General features: G+C 33.0%; 1 protein-coding gene across 9 annotated transcripts in view; it reads left to right on the top strand.

Annotated features, from left to right (window-relative positions):
* Positions 1-20,370, top strand: part of FAM135A (family with sequence similarity 135 member A) — a 107,920-nt gene that overhangs the window by 26,068 nt on the left and 61,482 nt on the right. For 5 of the 9 annotated variants that reach the window (XM_076003243.1, XM_012787105.2, XM_076003242.1 and 2 more), the window contains 5 exons: positions 13,522-13,661; positions 13,772-13,842; positions 15,196-15,369; positions 18,459-18,585; positions 19,265-19,418. In XM_076003243.1, coding sequence (XP_075859358.1) covers positions 13,522-13,661; positions 13,772-13,842; positions 15,196-15,369; positions 18,459-18,585; positions 19,265-19,418 — 666 coding nt within the window. Of the gene's footprint in view, positions 1-13,521; positions 13,662-13,771; positions 13,843-15,195; positions 15,370-16,973; positions 17,091-18,458; positions 18,586-19,264; positions 19,419-20,370 lie in introns of those variants that run through there. The other 4 variants (XM_076003240.1, XM_012787090.2, XM_012787048.2 and 1 more) reach the window with 2 other exon arrangements.

Raw genomic sequence — 20,370 nt, 5'->3', positions numbered from 1 at the left:
AGAACCCTCAGACTATAGTTTGTGAGATATTTTCAAGATGCCAAGATACTTGACATAAATTCCAAAAGATTAAATAGGTTAACCACTTTTAAGTAGTGAATTTTAAAAATAGAATCGGTTTATTCTTTGTGATTGTGAAGTTTGTTGAGAAATAATGTCAACCCTGTAAATATTAATTCTTGACTTGTAAAATTTTTCTCGTGTGAGAACCTGGGAGATTTTTTTTGTTGAAATTGAATTAATAATCTATACCGAAGTTAACATTTTTGTATTTTGGGTTATTTTAATATGGAATTAATGAAATAACATTGCTTTTTAAATGTTTGGAGATGAGATTATTTAATCAAGTTAACTCACAAAGATCTATTCAAGGGAAAAGAAAGAGATAAGAATTCTAGAAAGAGAAATGCGGAAATGGTACAAAACAGACAAAACCAGATAAATTGTAAATTCTTAGCAAATGGTTGAAAGGCCAGAAGGAAGGGTGCCAGAAGCAATTATTTGCTTATTTCCTAATTTCAGTCACTATATAGTCTTACTTATATAAAACCCAAAAACCTTGTTATGTTAGGTATTATTTCTTCATTCTTTCATTATTACTATTCTGGACAAACAGATTTCATGTTTAAAAGATTAAAAAAATTCTCTATTACAAATGAAACATTTTTAATCACTAATTTTTTTATTTAGCATATTTATCATCTAGAGAATTGTTTCTATCTTGTTTCTCTCAGATTCTAAATAACTACCTCAGAGGACTAGAAATTTTATCCATGCTTGGTATTACAAAGGTATTACAAAGAATGATTATGGATATCAGAATTAATAGCCAATAGGAATGATGAGTAGGGGACAAATCTGTCATTTGAAAGTAAAATCTTGTTAGTTAGATTTTTATTTTTATTTTATTTTTTTTCTTTTAACTTTAAATTTTAATTTCTTTTTTCTTTTTATTTCCTCAAGCTGGGTTAAGTTGAAGTTAGATTTTTGCATTGGTATAGAATATATAATTAGATGTCACAGCATTTAATTTGATCAATAGGTTTCATTTAAAACTATTTGCTTCATAGTAATGTAACTTCCTCCTTTCTCAGTAAGTTATCTTGAGCTAAACTGTATGAAAACATTTTTTCTAGCTCTACTTCTTGACTGATGAGTTGAGGATAAGGAAGAACATCAAAATTAAGTTGTCAAGAGATTTGACAGTAACCCCTGATTCCTCCTACTAGCCCAGGAGTCCTTGAGTGACTTTGATGGGGGCTACTTATGTTACAGTTCAATCAGAACACCTTTTTCTGCCCCCTGTCAGGAAGAAAATGGTATCATCTTGATTGACAATAATTTGGAATTAAGAACCTAGGGCAGGGATCTCAGGGTCTAGTAGTAGTTGCAGTGATCTAAAGTCAGGTGTGTCATTCATTAAATTCTGGTCCTTTGAGAACAGTTTATATCCTGACAACTCAGAGTAGATGCTATGTTTTGAAGAACATGTATGTACTTTATGGCAACAAGGAAATGTCTTTTCTGTGTTTTCACAGCATAGTTGTTTTTCCAAGGCCTTTTGAGTGTTTGGCCTTCAGTAATTTGTGAGCTAAGTACGTGAGTTATACTGTTTCCTCCAGTGACTACTTACTGTAACAACTGAGCTTCCAGATCTGGTGATTGTTCATTTATTATTGTATTTGATAGTGACAGGGTGGCTCTATAGACTCAAATCAAGATTCTTTTCATAGCTAGTTTCATGGCATCAACTCATCATTCAACTTTTATTAGCTGATACCTAATCTTTGAAACATTAACAATTTAAATATTGTGATATTTGTATTTAGCCTTCTCTTATACCAAAAGCTTCTTCCATTTCATGTTTTATGTTTCAAATGAATATATTCTACTTGATTTGGTCTTGATTTACTTACCAGAAAAGTAAAAATTTTATAGCTGTTCAGTACCTTTGTCTTTTTAAGAGAAAAAAATATTCTAGAAAAAGATAGAAATGGATTTATTTTATGGCCAACCCTATTTGAACCAAGCTCCATAATCATTACTCTATCAGCTAAATGCTGCTTGGAAATGATTTGATTTTTATAAAAATTGACACAAGTCAGACTTTAATTTCTAAGTCATCTATATGGCAGAAATATCACATAATTAATATCATTTACAAAGTAATATTATTTTGACATTATGACAAATTGTGTTTCAAAAATGCCTAGATAGACTACCTTCTCTTAACCTTTTCCTGGGGCCTGTGATTTTTCATTTTTCTTATTTATAAGTCTAAATTTAATCATTGTAGCTGCCAATTCAGTTTCTAGGTTCTGATACTATCAACTGTGTATTATACACTATGAAATAAGTATGATCTGTTAGTTTACTAGTGTGGAAAGGAAATACTTTTTAAAAATAAATTCTTTGTAACAGAAACCAGTCTATAAAAGAAAAGCCTGGTTTGGGAAAACAATAGATTTCTAAAAGATTTTAGCTCATATGTGGAAGCATTATCTATATATGTATTTTTATAGCATTATACCAGGGATTTTTTAGGAGATTGCATACTTTTTAATTATAGCTGCCAAAATAGCAGTTACAAGAACTAGATTTTGGACCAGGAAAGAAAGAAATACATAAAATCTCTTTCATACTTTTTTCTCATTTTTTTTCAAAACAGCAAATTTTTGTCTGTCATGTCTGAAATGTACTATACCAAATATGATTTCTCAAGATTTTTTCTATTCCAAATGTTGTTATCAGTGTGTTTTAGTTTTAACTCTATAACTTAGGATATTTTGTTTTTCTTGTTTATGGTATGCAAAGATATCTGAAAAGCTTTACAAATAAAGTGCCTTGAACAAATTGTGATGTGTGCATCACAATTTTTCCTTGCCCGGCATTATTCCCAATATGGTTACCTTTTATATTGTGTAGTGTTCTGCAGTTTTGAATCTTGTTTCATCCTTTGGACACCTCTATGGTAAGGTAAATGTGGTTAGATCTCATGTATTTCATGCCAGTGATGCCCAGAATAGCCTCTGTCTTGTTAAATTAATATGCAAATTACAGAGGGTAGTGGTTGGTGGAGTGTGGTGACTTATTAGAGATTCACAAGTGTCGGTTAGATCCAAAATAATGTTCTTCTGTCTAGATGTGTTTCCTCGCCAGCAGTATGGAAAAAAATGAGCAAAGAAGATAACCTGTTTATTAGAGTCTTTGAGATAATGTTTCTGCCCTCTGTGTCCTCCCTACCTCAAAATATTAATATGTTTCATTTTAGAGCAGTACTAAGAAGTTCCTGGTGTGTATCTTTTGAATACTAGTAAAGTGTGTATCTTTTGAATACTAGTAAATTATTAGGGAAAGGTATTTTTCTAAACATTTCTCTGCCTCCAGAAATTACACTTATGTATTTAGCTAACTTTCTTTTAATGAATACATTTCATTGATGTCTAGCATCATTTTTGAATATAAATATCTTTATATAGGGTAGTTTTCCTTTCTCTTCTATGTTAATGTTCTTTTACTTATGTTCTTTCAAAATTCCTTTTTTCTTCTAAAGGCTTGGATTTTCTCTGTGCTTTTTATTACATGCTCTATTTTTCTTTTAACTTTGATTTGTACTTTCATCTCAATACCTTTTTCTTACAGCACTTCATTTTACCATAGTTCCTATACCTTCTGTATATTTTTGGAAAATTTGTAGGGAAAAGAGACAAAAATAATGATTTTTCTCTGTCAGTTACAGTGAGACAGGTTGGATGGGATGGGAATTAGGGGGTATTATACAGCTTATTGCAATACATTTAAATTATTTCCAGCACAAGATTGTGCTGACAGTGAGAGGTTTAAGTCAGGAAATAGCTGTCATCGACAATAACGTCAGTCATGAAAGACAATAAGTACAGGCCTGTTGAAAATTGATTAATTAGAAAGCATTCATAGACTTCTACAGAAAAGTCATTGCTGGTTCTAGGAAGCTGGCCCCAGTTTGAAATGTTATATATGTTTATTTCCAAAAAAGTTGAAAGAACAACTTTTTATTTCTAGTAATGATAATATTAAAATGGAATATGTTTTGTTTGCTTTTTAATATTAATCTATTTTTTGGAAAAAAATAATTTTTTATGAAATAATACAGACATGGTTAGAAGATCAATTAATCCAGAAAGACATAGCTCATTCTCCAGGTGCAACCATTTTTAACTATTTTTCTAGTCCTTATGGTTACCTCTATATAGACATTGTCAGTGGACTTCCCATTATAATAAAAGGCAATTTATTATTTTCGTATCTTTCTCCAACTGTTTCTGTAACTTCAGATAATATATTTAACTCCATGTGCTATTTCACTGATTATGACAGACCCTTCTTTTTGTAATAAGGATATAAACATCTTCACCTCTGTTTTAAAATTTTCTTTCTCCCTCTACCTTCCAACCTCTGTTAGACATACCCCTTCTTTTATATTACTAAGGCTGCTAACATTCATATCCTGTTTTGTAAATGTAGTTAAATCTTCTGTGCTTTATCTATTGGTTGATTCTAAAGGCTGAAAACAAGTAAACAGCTTTTGCATTTTTTTGTTGCACAAGAGGGGAAAGGTTTATAGAATTGAAACAACTCTCCAACATGAAGAGGATCTTAAGTGTTTAGTAAGACAATTAAGGCAGATCTAGTTACTTTGGTATTGATCTGGGTCACTGTTAATAATATAGAGAGATATATCTTATATATTTTAGAAACTGTTGATTCAGAGATGCAACTGTGATATAGTTAACAAAATAATGACTTGGAATCAGGAGACCAGCTTTCTTTTATGCTACCTCAGAAAAGCTCACTTAACCTCTCTGAGCTTCAGTTTCTCACCTATGAAATGTAATACCCGCTTCACATTAAATAATGTAAAGTTGTACATTAAATAAATGAAGGTATTAATACTTAGCAAATTGTAAAGGGCTGTACATATGTAAAGTATTATTGGACTTCTAGAAATGTAAAAATAATGAGAAGCAGTCATCATACTTATCATATGAACCATTTAATGTTGTAAAGAACTTAAATAATAAACATCATTTTTCCTTTTTTCCTTATGCTTTATATAATTTCTATTATGCAGCATAGTAGTTAAGCTCATAGGACAACATCTTGTATTAATGAATTTAATTCAAAAATTTAATATTTGTCTGAAAACCAATAAAGCCATTTCTGAGATGAGAAGCATAAACTAGGATGACCAACGGCGAGAAGGAAGAACTGAAGAGAAGAGACCTTACAGAAGACCCCTGAATTTATAACATATTAAGGAAATCTAAATACTTGGGCTTGCATTTCTATTCTTATAAAACTGCATAATCTATAGAAAATGTTTTAATTTGGTCATAACTAGCTTCACATCCTGTTCTACCATTCACTAGCTGTATGGTCTTGAGCAAATTATACAGTTCCTCTATGCCTTAATTTCCTAATCAATGAAATGGAAATAATCCCTGTCTCACAGTGTGCTTGTGAAAATTAAATCCAAAAATTGTGTAAAGAGACCTCAGTAAACATCAGTCCCTTTTTTCTGTCCTAAATTGACCCAGGTGTTAAAAATCTTAAGTAAGGCGAACTCTAGGAGCTCAGAACCAGCTTGATTTAAGGAAAAAGACGGTCTATGAAAAAAGATCCACTTATATGTCTTTCCCTTCTTAGTTTTCAAGAATTAGCCTTACACATAGGCAAGTTTGCTGATTGATACAGTTGAACCTTTTTATACCTCCCTTGAGTCTTGTCTTCTGAGACACTATTTCCTACTAGTGTAAGAGTTCTGTGGTGGATATAAGGGAACACATATATTTAAACTAGTTTGTCAGTGTGACATTGATGGCCAAGTTAGGCTTTGGTGCAAACAGCTGTGGCATTTGCTTCCTAAACAGATTATTTAAGTCATTAGAACCTTGGTGTCTGTAAAATGTATATATTCTTAAATGGTTGCGAAAAGGATTAGTAATGATACCCAGAGGGTACAGTGCCCAGCACAACGTGATCTGTAGTTGGTAGCGAATAGTAGTAGAAGAATGCTATTTAAGAGGAGAAAGAAAAGGAAATTTCTCAAGAATTTGGACAATAATGTGTCAGGAACGTCTTACTGAAAAATACATTCTCCATTTTGATAGAAGCTTTACAACTTGATAAATAGACTAACAAGAAATCAATGAAGGTTAATCAAAAAAAGAATTTCCAGGTTTTTGTAGGATTTTTCCTAAGGCCATCCTCTATTGTGTTCTGAATGATATCTTTGTGTGTATATATATTTCATTTTTCTTCCTACCTGCTACCACTCAGCTTTTATACATATAATAACAGTTTAAAAATTTAACATCAAGGAGAAAAGGAAGGCTGGAAATAAGAGCTTGTTATCAAAAAAGGAAAGGTTGTCCCAGTTACTTTGTCTTGGCAGTGGTTAATTAACCACTTGTAATAAAGCTGCAAATATTTTGAAGTGCTGCTAGTAGAACCATATCTTTCTCCCTTTCTGGTCTCCTTAAATGTTGCCCAGTCACCAACTTTTCAGGGCTTTCCTTTGAGAGCAACCAAAATGTTAGGATAGTTCTGGTGAATTAAGGTTTTTCATGATTTGACCTTATCTACATATTTTGTTTCCCATTGTTCTCATTGTGGATTCTATGGACCTACTTCTACTTTCTCAAATTTGATGAGTTTTAACTTTCTTCATGTTTTTGTGTGTGCTCTCCCCTCCTCATTACCTCTTTTTTTAAGCCATAGATAACTCTTCTAGGCAGTTAGAAATTTCCTCTGCTATGTTGTTATGGCACTTTCTATATACCACTTTTAGCTCTTATCTTGGAATTCTACTATAAAAGAAACATCATCATTCTCAACTGCTATCTCTAAAAAGAAAAAAAAAAAGAAACATCAAACATTGTGAAAGAATAATACTTTAAAAAAAACAAGGAACATTTAAAGTAACATATAGATGGAGGCAATTTGTATTACATCCATTACTGTTTCCAGTAATTGAATAATCTCAACAGCCGTGAATGGAAAACTCACCCTAAAGTTAGATCCTCCAATAAACTTTGCAAAGAGTAAGAAATTTTACATTACGACCCTCTGTTTGGCTTCCTCCAGATTCAACAGCTTCCTTCTGTCATTGCCATTAATTGTCTTTTTACCTGGCTTAAGGTATAGTAATAAGTACATTGCCATTTGCTTTGGCCTGCTGAAATGGGGAGTTAAGAGATTATCACATTGTACTGCAATTATTTGTTTGAATGTTTCTATACCAACTAGACTAGGAACTCTGAAAATAGAGTTCTTATTTAAGTTCATATCTCTTAGTTTCTAATACTTTAGAGACTTAATAAATTATGATTGAATGAATGTTCATTCTTTCACAAAACAAAGATACCAATGCTGTTTAACCAAAGGAAATAGAAATACAAAAAGATAGGGATAAGAATAAAATGCAAATTATCATGACTTAATGTAAGTATTTATAGGACTCTAATTAGCACAAGTTTCTAAAACTGTAGATCCTAATGTTTGTGTTAGCAGATAACTGATAGACAAAATGAAAATTGAACTTTTATTTTATCCTCCTCAGAGAATAAACCAACAGGCTACTGCAAGGGTGAAGGAGGGGCAGCAACCTAGTGGCATGTAGTAGGAAAAAGGACATAGAAATCTATTTTGTTCTTTGCTGATAGATTGCCTTCTCAAGAAAGCAATGCCTGACTTTCTGTTTACAATTTCTGTCTTTCTCATCTCTTTTTCCTCGCTTTAATTTTCTCCATGTCACTTACTACTTATTACTTTCAAACATACTATATTATTTATTTGTTATTTTTATTCTCCATTACACCCCTATCTCTATTAGGATATAAGCTCTGAGGTCAGAAATTCTTATCTCTTTCATTTTACTATGTATCCCCAACACCTAGAAAGTGCCTGGTACTAATAGGTATTCAACAAGTATCTGTTGATTGGATGAGTGAAGGAATAACTTGCAGGTTGCACTTCTGTTGCCCATTGCTCCTGGTTTAAGACTAAAATTAAGGCAAAATTTATTATCTGTAAGTCATTGGTATGTCTTCTTTAAAACTTTGTATATTGATATCAGTTGAGGAATTTGACAACTTTCACAGAAGGTGAATTGTTGTTATTCCAAAGCAAGAATTATATATTTTGTAAACAATTTATTATCTGGTACTAGAATCCCTTTTAGAGCATTCCTAAAGGCAGTCTTCTTTTTTTCTGTTTAAGCATTTCTAGCATTTATTGGTTAGAACCAATGGAGTTTGCTGAATAATTAGATGTGAGGCATGGAAGAAAGAGAAGAATTAATAAAGATCACAGATCTAGTAAGTGGCAGAGCCAGGATTTAAATCCAGCCAGTCTGGCTTCAAAGTCTTTGTTCTTAACCATTACACTATGTTGCTTCTTGATAAGAGTGTGTGTGGGGGGGTGGGGGGACAGCAAAAAAGAACTAAAAAGAGGTGGCCTATGAGGAATAAAACTAGAAAAGTGTGATGTCCAGAAAGCCAATTTAAAGAGGTATATCAAGAATGAGAGAATATGTAGTTATGTCAGATGACGATTATAAGTCAAGTAAGATGACCATTGGATTTAGCAAGGTGGAAGTCATTAGTGTTATGGAAAGTTTGGCACTTGTCCCAAGGCCACATCAGAAGAACAAGGACAACTGGTTCAAGGAGAAGGAAAGGGAGGTCTATTAACCTCCTGGCAAATGAGGAAAATGTCAGACTCCTGTCTTAAAAATACTAATTTTCCTATCTATAAGCAGCAATAACAGAGCTTTTAAAGGGAAGATTTTAAGTTTCCAGCAATTTCTGTTTAACCGTAGATTATGATTCTGATCCATCCCATCTCTACCCTGACAGTTCTGCTTAGTCATCTCCTGAGGTACAAATGACACTCCCATGCCCCTCTTGACCACTGGCCTGAAGGAGAGATGAAGATTTTAATTCTCAAAAAGAGTGGAGTAGTTTTAAAGAGATAATATGTAAAGCATTTTTACGCTTTTTCAGGCCATTCCCTCTGTTACATTAGTGGTCTTGATAAGAGCAGTTACATGGGTCAAAGTGTAGTTGGAGTGTGAATTAATTAGTGCTATGTAAAAATTTACTCCACAACTTTGTATAAAACAAACATCATTTCACAGTTTCTGTGTGTCAGGAATTTAGCTGTATGCCTCTGGCTCAGGGTCTCCCATGAAGTTGTAGTCAATTACTTCTGCTGTATTCACACAAGATCATACCATTACTTCTGCTGTATTCACATGGATCAACCCTGTTACTTTGTAGGAGAATATTATGCCCGGGTGTGAATACTAGGAAGTGAGAATCATTGGAGGCCATCTTGACAGCTGGCTGTCACAAAATGGGCTAAAGAGAGAATGAGAGGAGAAGAATGAGATACACTAAATACCAAAGACTTTTTTGAGGCGTTTTGCCAGAAAGAGAAACAGAAAAATAGAGAGTCTGTCTAGGTGCATCTGCAGATGGATGCAGTAGTAGGAGCTTATAGAAATTCTGATTATTTTTGTCTTCTCATGAAATAAGAACCAAAGTTAGTGAGACCGTAGGCTAGATTTGAGGAGAGAAAATAATTTATGAAATAGTCATCTAAGAATGTGGGGAGAGAATGGATTCAGAAAATATAGTACAATTGCTAGGCAGTACCACAGGCCCATTTGAAATTGTCATGAATTTAAAGGATGTTAGTCAGAATAGTTGTATATTTTTCCTCATGCACATTGAATTTGTAAGTACAAGTATGGATTAGGCAGAGAGCTGGATTTATCAAAGTTGGGATTTATGTAGGTCACTGTGACAAAGCAAGAGTAGCATATATCCTTAATAGGATGTATGCAATAGTGTATGATAATGATGAATCATAGAATTTAAAATAGATAAGGAAAGTGAGGAATTGAAAGAAAATAGAGAGATAATGAGAAGGAGTAGAATTCATGGAATCTACTTCTGAATGGGATCAAAAGATTGTTGAACCTGTTGTATTAGACTGAGTTAGCTGGCAAGACAGGTGGAGATGCCAGAGAGGAAGTTGATTGAAATTCAAATTACAGGAGGATTGCAGCATTAGTAATATAAAAGTCTAGGTAATGATCATAGAAGTCTAGGTAAATGATCATGTGGAGCTGAGGAGGGCAAGGGCAAGAATACTTACAGAGAAAAAGAACCTCAGATGTCAAGGATTAGAAAGTTTATATACAAAGTTATTGAATTCACCTAGAGTAGTTTTGAAGAAAGTGACCTTGAATTAGGAAGTAAAGCCTTCTAGAAATGAAGGTTTATAGAGACTGCATAAATGAGCAAGATGGTGAGTGGTACTGTACTATCTGATCACATGAGATTCAAAGCTGGTGGTATAAGTGGTTTTGGGGAAGAGAAAGTCTGAGAGCATCAGTAAGGAACAAAGAAGCTCCAGATCCAGTAGTAGGAGTGTAGCAGAGGAAACAGCCTCGAGAGTGAGAGACAGCATCTTTGGGAAGAGCAATAGGAAAACCTTTCTTTTCTGAGACACTGGATTCTAATTTCGCACTACCTGGGTGCTTCCAAGAAAATGTACTTTCTGTTGAGGAAAATTTCTTCCCATTTTCAACTCTTTTCTAAAATATTTAGAAATTGAATTTCTTATCTACTTGGTTTCCCTTTAAATGTATATATTGTGAAACATCTCAAACTTCCAGAAAAGTTGCAAGTATGATATAAGGAATTTTTTTTCCAAACCATTTAGGAGTAATTTGCTGACATCGTGCTCCCTCATTCTAAATCAGGCATCCTCAAACTACAGCCTGCGGGCCACATGCGGGTGTTTTTGCCCATTTGTTTTTTTACTTCAAAATAAGATATGTGCAGTATGCATAGGAATTTGTTCATAGTTTTTTTTAAACTATAGTCCGGCCCTCCAGCGGTCTGAGGGACAGTTGAACTGGCCCCCTGTTTAAAAAGTTTGAGGACTCCCCCATTCTAAATAGTTCAGCATGTATTTTTTCCAGAGAAGAATATTCTGCTACAGAACCTCAATACAACCCTGAAAATGATCAAGAAATGAACACTGGTATGTTAATACCATCTTATCGTCAGCACTGTTCAAGTTTTGCTAGATGTCGCTGTAAAATCCTTTGTAGCAAAATGATGCAGTTCAGCATCATACATTGTAATTAGTCATTATGTCTCTTAGTCTCTTTCATTCTGGAGCAGTTTGTCAGTCTTGCCTTGACTTTCATGACCCTGATACTTTTGAAGAATAGAAACCTGTTATTTTGTAGAATGTTCTTGATTTGTGTGGGTCCATGATTTCTTCATGATTAGATTCATGTTATATATCTTTGAAGACAGAAATATTTCAGAAGTGATGCTTATTTTTATTACATTCTTTTAGGCATTCTTTTAGGTGACAGATAATTTCTATTTATCCCTTTACTAATTATGTTAAATTTTCTGTCAGGCTTTACTACTGTAAAGTTATTCTTTTTCACTTTGTAAATTAATATGTCCTGTTTCTTAAAGTTCTGATTTTTCTCATTTATTTATTTGTATTAGTATGGACTTAATGGATTTCTGTTTATTCAATGGATGTTAATCTGTTCCTGTCATAATTTATTTTGATGTTCACTTCATCCCAGATATGGCCAGAGGCATTCTCTTCAAGCTGGCTTCTATGTCCTTTTGTTTTATCCCCACACTCTCTGCTCCTTCTCCCTCAAGGATGCTCTCCTTGCACTGTTTGGGCTTTACTTCACACCAGGTCACTGCCCTATGTGGATAGCCTCCTCACTCCATTTGGACTCACTAAGGCCTTGTGCCAGAAGGTCCTTCTGCAGGATTGTTCTCACCTCACTTGGACTGCAATAGAGTATGTTCAGGCTACTGCTGCCCACCCCTTCCTCTAGCCCCCACCACCATATGAAAGTCTTTTTATTCCTTTTGGCACACCTGGCACCAGGCTGCCTCTCTTTAAGGACACCCTCCTCACCTAACTTGGGTTCCAAGCTTCTAGTCTTAGGTGCCCTCCCCTGCCGTTTCCCTATTCATCTTACTTGGACTGCCAATACCTTGCTCTAGGTCATCCTTCCACTTAAATTGCCCTCCTCATCCTGCTCAGGTTCAGACACTTCAGTCCAGGCTGCCCTCCAGCACTCCACACAGGCTCTGGCATCAGGCCTGTAGGGATTGGATAAGGGTGTCCTCCTTACTGCAGTTGGACTCTGATATCCCACTCTGGGCTACCTGCCTTTGGCTGACATCTACCACCCCATATGGATACTCTCATTACTCTGGTAGGGCTCTGATATCCCACTCTGAGCTCCAGTCCCACATTGCTTGGTCTCTAGCTTCAACTGTTACTTCCGGAGGATAGAGTAATAAGGTCATAACAGCAGATGGGCTGTTGCAGTGACCTGACATCAAGGACCTGGAGGTAAACCAAACTTCACAGGCTAAGGACATAGTCCACCACAAAACTTCTCTCAGTTCTTCTGCAAGTTTAGTGGGATCTGCAAGCTACCTGCACTTCTGAACAGCTAGTTATAAATTTGGGGGTTTTCATTGTTCCTTCATTGTTTGATAATTTATCAGAAAACTGAACAAACTCAAGAAAGTTTTGCATGTAATATTATAGCTTTATTATAGCAAAAGGATACAAATCAGAATCAGCCAAAAGAAGAGATGCAGATGGATGCTTCCATCTGGTGGTTCCCAGATATGAAGCATTTATTGTTTTCTCTCCATGGAGTCAGGATACATTACTTTTCCTCCCCTTGAACAGTGATATGTAACAATCTGCAGAGTATTGCCAACAGGGGAAGTTCACCTAAACTTCAGTGTCCCGAGTTTTTATTGATGTTTCACTATGTAGGCATGATTGATTAAATCATTGCCCATGTGGCTCAATCTTCAATCCTCCTTCCCTCCCTGAACATTGAACTTATATCACACGGCTCAAAGCCCAGCTGTTTAATCACATGGTTGGTCTTAGTGGTGTGGCCAGCCCCCATCCAGAGTCATCTCTGTAGCACAAACTATCTAGGGGCCCACTGTGAACCAATTCATTGGCATAAACTATCATAGCCCAACTAGTGACAAAGGCCAAACAAATTCTTTATTCCAAGGCTTTAGAGCTTACCTCTCAGCAATCAGGACAAAGGCCCATCAAATTCTTTACTATTTAGCTATGGAAAACTAAACTGCTTCCTTCTGTTGTATCCAGATCAATTATTTATTCTAAAGTGTTAACTTTGAGATTTCCTCATTTACCTTTCAGATTAACATAAGTCATATAACAATTTTATAATGACTATAATATATTCATTTTTATTATAGAAATTAGTAAACTTTCAGAAGTGTTCTAATACTGCTATATAAGATGGTAATGACTTTGGAGTAATATAATAAAACTTACAGTATTTTAAAGTAAAAGTATTAAGTTACTTGTATTATATTTTGCCTTTTACCTGTCAGTTACCAATCTTATCTTTTTTAGGTATGACTTTAGCCTTTCCAGCATCAGTTCATGATTCTCTGATTTGCAGTAAAACATTTCAAATTCTGTACAAAAATGAAGAGGTTGTTTTAAATGATGTCATGATTTTCAAAGTTAAAATGTTGTTGGATGAAAAAAAGGTAAACATCTCTTTATATATATTTAGATAAATATTTTTTGTAAAGCCTCAATGCATATTTCTAACTTTCTATAAAGATTTAAAAAGTATCTCATTGTAATTTCTCTTCAGATTGAAGAAACCCTTGAAGAAATGAATTTCCTATTGTCCTTGGATCTACACTTCACAGATGGAGATTATTCGTAAGTAGCTAATCAAACAATTAAAAAATCTTTAGATACTCATGACTGTTAATTTGTTAGTATTAGATTCCCCATTTTCTTACTAGAATCCAGCCTATCCCCAGCTTGTTTATTTTGAATTATTTCTTTTTCTGGGGGAATCTCATGAGAATGGTTAGGGCTGCTGTATTGTGCCCATTCTGATTCCATAAGCTCCAAGTAGCAAAATCAGATAAGTTAAAGAAATACAATTTTCTAGACACTAGAAATGGCACTGATAAAATATCACTACTATGGGGCATTTAAATATAACTAGCTCTCTTCCACTGTATCGCTGGCTAATCTTTCTTGGTGGCATGAGGTATGCCTTCTTTAGGTAGGACTTTGTTGATGTTCAGAGTTATCCAGACTGATGACTCTAAGGCTTGACAGTTGTTCTGTTAATAGTTCATTAATTTCTAGAGCCCTAGAGAAAGTTTTAGGACTGGCTACTTCAGACATGCCCACACACCTGGACATGCAGTCATATATTTTAGGGGAAAATTGTGCTTGTATTCATTTAAAATGAGAATCAAAGATAGATTTAACAGTTTTATTTTTGGAGGGTTTTTTTCCCCTCATTTCAAATGTAGTTTTTGTAATAATTCTTGAAAATGGTATTTAAATGCAGACTTCATGTAAGATTAATGACTAAATAGTCACAGTACTGAAAAATCTACTTCTTTTTTAACCAAGTCAGAATTCTTTATGTGGAGTAAGCTGAAACGAATAGGTAATTCATTATCTGTAGGTGGTTACAATGTATGTATGGATTTTTTTGAAAGTATATTTGGTTATAATTTTCCATGGCATCGTTTCAGATTTTTTATTTATGTAAATCTAATGATAGACTAAATATCCATAATAAAATATCTTTATTTTGCTAAGTAAGCAATGACCTACTTATTTTTGAGCAGCATTTAATAAAATTTTATACAATAAAAATAATTTGAAGTATCTTTTGGGATTTATTATAGTAGGATTTGACCTATGTTATACTTCAACCTTATAATAAACAGTATTTCCTATGGTGTAAAATTTACTGTAATGTGAGATTAATTCCTGAAGCATCAAAAAGGACTCATTTTACAGGGATATTAGTGAAAAAATACTTCATATCATGGACTGATAGAAAACTGTAGGTTTGATCTGGTTATTTTCTCAATTGTAATGTTTCATATTGTTGTCTAATACAAATTTGATGCTTTTAAAATTATTCTCATTCTAAATTTTAAAGTAATTAAGCATAATGTATGTTTTTGATAGTTTAAACTACAAAATATTGGCCTTTACTAAATATTCTGTATTTATAGGCAAATGTGTTGCTTTTTACAGGACAGATGATCTGAATGCCTTGCAACTAATAAGTAGCCGTACATTGAAGCTGCACTTTAGCCCCCACAGAGGCCTCCATCATCATGTTAATGTTATGTTTGATTATTTCCACCTTTCTGTTGTGTCTGTTACTGTCCATGCGTCACTGGTTGCACTACACCAGCCACTAATAAGGTAAATTTAACCAACGCCTTGGAACTTACTGATGTAATGTCTTTTAAAAGTGAAAACATACTTTGATAAAGATAACTGAGATAGTAAGAAATTTTTAAATTCATAAGTATTTAATAAATACTTTCATTTTATACCAAAATAATAAAATTCAAGAGCTTGGAAACATTAGATTGATAACTTTTTTATTACTGAAGCATGGAATAATCTTTGTCAATTCTAAATAAGTTGACCAAGAAAAAGAATACATTCTGGAAATAACCGTAATAACATTGTTTAGTCTGTACCTGTGTTTTTGTGCAGTGCTATCCTGTAATTACTCATTCTTTGGAAAAATATATGAATTTTTTTCTTAGTTTTTCTCTTTACCTCTTTTCTAGATGGCCTAGGTTTATTTTCTTAACTCCATATCATATGATAATTTTTGCTAAGTTATGAACCAATTTTATTGATTTTTACTAAGTGTTTTAAAACTATACCATGTACGATTTTAGTTTAAAGGGTATATAATATTCTGGATCATAGGAAATGCATTGGGATAATTATATTTTCTGTCCACTTCCATGAGGAAACAGATTGGCTTTCATTAATGTATAAGTACCCTTCAGGCTCTTCAGTTTTTACAGTAGAACATCAATCTTGTAGTATGGACAGCCAGTGGACACTTTAAATCAGTAACTTATATGAGAACACTCCCAGTTGATTTGATTTCTGAACTGTCTATAATTTCTGATGCAAATCTGATTCTGACAACTGATATTAGGGATAATGCCTAAGGGATGTGGTGAACTCATTTATCAGATAGCCAAGTAGGTCATTTTTGCAGAATTATTCTCAGAATTTATAGAAGTCCAACACAATTTAACATATTGACCACAAGTAATAGCCTCCTGTGGCACATCTTTGCATTATTTTAAAAACTAATTGAGAACCTATCATTGTGTTGCTCTCTAATCTCTTACCAAAAGATCATCTTGACCTAGTTCCTTTTAGAGCGCAGGGCCAGAAAGAAGTATATTTCTCCTGATGACTTGCTTTGCCTTCCTATTCTATAATAAGATCTGTAACTGGTTGTTTTGCTGTATTTGTCTTACCTCTTTAGGCCTTTGAGAGGTTGTACTCAATTGCAATACTTTTTAGAAAGAAGAAGGTATTTTTTATTATAAAATTCTTGAAAAATTTTGGAAGTTTTTCTGAAATAGATTAATATGTCATAACATTATAAGTTAATGAAGCTTGTGTGACAAGAAAATGTTTTTGAAATATAACTTCAAGTAATATACAATGTTGCATTTATATGATTATTACATGTTAGATTTTAATGCTAAAATTTTATATATAAATTACACTACTATAGTTTTCTGAATATTCTTTTTGTAATTTCAGTAAGATTCCCTAATTAAACTGTTTTAACCATTTCTTTGTAAAACTTACCAAGATTATATTTATAAAACTAGCTTAGTTTCTTATTTGAAAAATGCACAAACAATTCATAGAGGTTAGCTCAGGTTATTAGTGTTGCTGTTTAAGACCCTAATTAAACAGAATAGTGATATTCATGTCACTAATCCTAGTGAGTTAAATGTGTGCTTCCTCTTGAAATGCAGCAACTTTTGCCTCAGACTATTAGGAGAAAGGGGCAGCTCATCTCCTAGAGGCCGTTTACTGGAAGAAGACATTTTTGGCTCAGAATCAGAAGCCAAGAGGATTAACTGTTGGCTCTGGTTAGTGACTGGAAAAGAAAACAACCTGCCTGCAACAGCTGAGGTTGCTGTTCTCTAGCTAGCTACCCTTTTATCTATCCCTTTTCTCGCTGCTAAAACTTTGCCCTGAAAGAAGCAGCAGCTTTGCCTGCCTTCTTCTGCCTGTAAATGATAGGTTGGGAAAGGGAAGCAAGGAAGGGATAAAGGAAAAGCTTTTTGCTGGTGATGTGCTGGTTAAAGGGTCATGTCTAAGGGTAACATTCCCTACCATTTATTCTTCAACAAGTTTTTCCTGAAGTTTTATTATAGGTGGCTTTTTATCCTCTAAGCACATTGAAAAAATTTTAATTTATAACATTACCCTTTTAAATGTCATTTTTATTTAAAATCATTCTATGATCAACCCAATTATAGATATTATATTGATTATTTAAAGTAAATGTCTTAGGTTTCTTTCTTTGATTTTTACATGACCTATTTCTTATATTAGAATTTTTTTAAGTATAACTTTTATGACTCAATTCTGAAAAACACATTGTAGCAAGTAGAATTTACCATTGATTTGCTGGGATTTACCCTTCTTTGCTGGGATATAGATGTTTTATTTTTGCAAAGCTAATTGATTTTGCAAAAAAAGGCTACTCTCTGCTTATGGCAGAATTGATTTATTTTCCCTTTTGCCAAACTACCAAAAATTTCAAATGCTTTGGCCTACTTTATCTCAAATGTAACTGTGTATGATTTTTAAACATTCAAACAGGAATGTGCTGCTTATTCTATGAAATTTATGGACTATTAAATGTAATGTTAATACCAACAGAAGTAGTTCATACATGGTTGAGATGGTGCCTTGAAGCAATTATAAAAATTATTTTAATAGCATTTATAGCCTTTTAGTGAAGAGAATTAAAAGAAATAACTTATTTTGGGGAAATAGAGGCATCAAGTAGATTTAGTAAGTTTTCTTCCTCTGCCTTTAAGTGAGTGCTCTTTATTTCTGTAAATAGCATCCATACTTGATTAAGTGTTAACATTTTAGACTTGGTACACAGTTCTCGCAGATCAGCATTTCCAAATTCAAGCTTGACTCTCATGTGTCATTTAGCTACTCTTCATCCCACCATGTTTTATCTTTAATGTCCTTTGAAACTTCCGGAAATTCAGATATAAAGAAGCAATCTCAAATATCCAGCCTTAGTTTTTTCATACTCATTATAAATCTTTCATAATTATTCAAAATTAAAGGAAAAATTACTTTAATATTACCTTAGAATTCATAACCTTGCAAAATCCTTACTCTTCTATTCCTATAAGATTTTCTTTTGTAAATATTTAAATATGTTCAAATAAACTGTTATGACAATAATAATGTAATACTTATTCCTCCAGCTTTCCTCGCCCTGTGAAGACTACTTGGTTAAATAGAAATGCACCAGCACAAAACAAAGATTCTGTGATTCCTACACTTGAAAGTGTGGTCTTTGGTATTAACTACACAAAACAGTTATCACCAGATGTAAGAAATGAATATGTTTATAAATCTTCTTTTTCTTATTATTTTAAATGTTTTAACTGTTTTATCTGTGATAATGCGACATTTCTTTTATTATTTTAGCTTAGCAACGAACAGATCTACTTAAATATGATCTTAACAAATTGTTTGGTTCAAATTATCTGTTTTGAAAACTAACTTCAGTTCTTAACAGATTTTAGTGAATAGAGATCTTTGACAGCAAGTTCCTCTTTAAACTTGTACTGTCACCCTTTTCTCTCTTAACAAAACTGATAGAATCATTCCAGAGGTGTGCCTTTAAGGAACAATTGCCAGAGTTGAAACTGAGTTTAGAGTAGTGCAAATACAACCATTATCATAAAAGGAAAGGGGGTTTATCCTATAAAAGCAGAGCATCTGTTCTTCAGTTCAAATGTAATATGAGTCTCATATTATCAAAAAATCATAATTTCATTTGCTTGTAATAAAAATCCACTGTAACTGAAATTACTAGGGTCTCATTTCATGTATTTAAATTACTTATAAGAACAACTCTCTAAAATATTGCTGAATTTCTTATATGATTTAGAATAACTGATTGCAAATGCTTAGGTATTTTTTCTTTGTTATTTCAAGTTTCAAGTGTAATATTTTAGATTTTGGGTTTCTAACACTCTGTATACCAAATCTTTGTTTTGTTTAGGGTTGCAGCTTCATCATTGCAGACTCCTTCCTACATCATGCCTATCGTTTTCATTATACACTTTGTGCCACTTTGCTGCTAGCCTTCAAGGGATTGCACAGCTACTTCATTACGGTAACAGAAGAGATTCCCTCTTGTCAGAAACTAGAACTGGGTATGTTAAAAGTAGCAAGACCTATCCTACAGTTGAAGTCATTCTCTTCGTTCTTACATTGCTAGTTATCAGCTTTGCCATAGTGTTTCTGTACTAAAACTACAATGTTTATCTACTTCACTTTTACTTTTCTGTCAATTCCATCTTTTTCAACTCTTGATAATCACTTTTTGCAGTTTAAAAACTTTTTTATAATATTCAGAAATAACTTCTTGGTGCTAAGTTTGAAATGAGTCTTTTGATAGATTTTTTTTTTAAAAGCCATATGTCAGTATACTACTACTCTTATAACCAGAAAACATGCTAGAAAGCAAATGTAATTATCTGTGGAATCATAGGAGGGTATATTAAATTCATACTTTCAAATATTTTACAGTCTAAGCAGATTGTAAGTCTTGGAACATTTTTAAGTACATATGGTTTTCAGATCTGTATTCTTTTTATATTGCTTTAAGGAATAATAACGTTACTTATTTTAACATTTTGAAAATTATTTAAATCATTAAAAAAAATCAAGCTTCAGGTTTAATCCAAAAATAATATCTGTATACATGTTGCAGCACATAATAAAAATCATATTGTCTTGATTTCATACCATTTGTAGTTCGCAAAATGCTTTTACATATATCATTTCACAGATGATAAATTATTGGGATTGGCAAAATAAATTTTTATTCAGACTTTTTATGTCAATGTTATACGCTTTTGTTTTCAAATATCAGCTAGTAGCTTATAAAAAGCACATGTAATTATTTCCTCAGAATAAATTATTTTTACCATATATTTGAAAAAATCATGGATTGCTCTTTGAAGTTTACTTAATCAGTATTGCTTGTTCATTCCTTTGTTCCTCAAGGATCTCAGTCGTTTAACAATATCAATGTATTCTCTAAAATAGTCATTGTTATTGAAAATAGTTCTTGGGTTTGAGACTAATGAGGCTATTTTTTTA

Source organism: Microcebus murinus, chromosome 5, assembly GCF_040939455.1.
Source record: "Microcebus murinus isolate Inina chromosome 5, M.murinus_Inina_mat1.0, whole genome shotgun sequence".
Taxonomy (NCBI): Eukaryota; Metazoa; Chordata; class Mammalia; order Primates; family Cheirogaleidae; genus Microcebus; species Microcebus murinus.
Note: the sequence above shows the minus strand (reverse complement) of the source record. Positions and strands in the feature narration are given on the sequence as shown.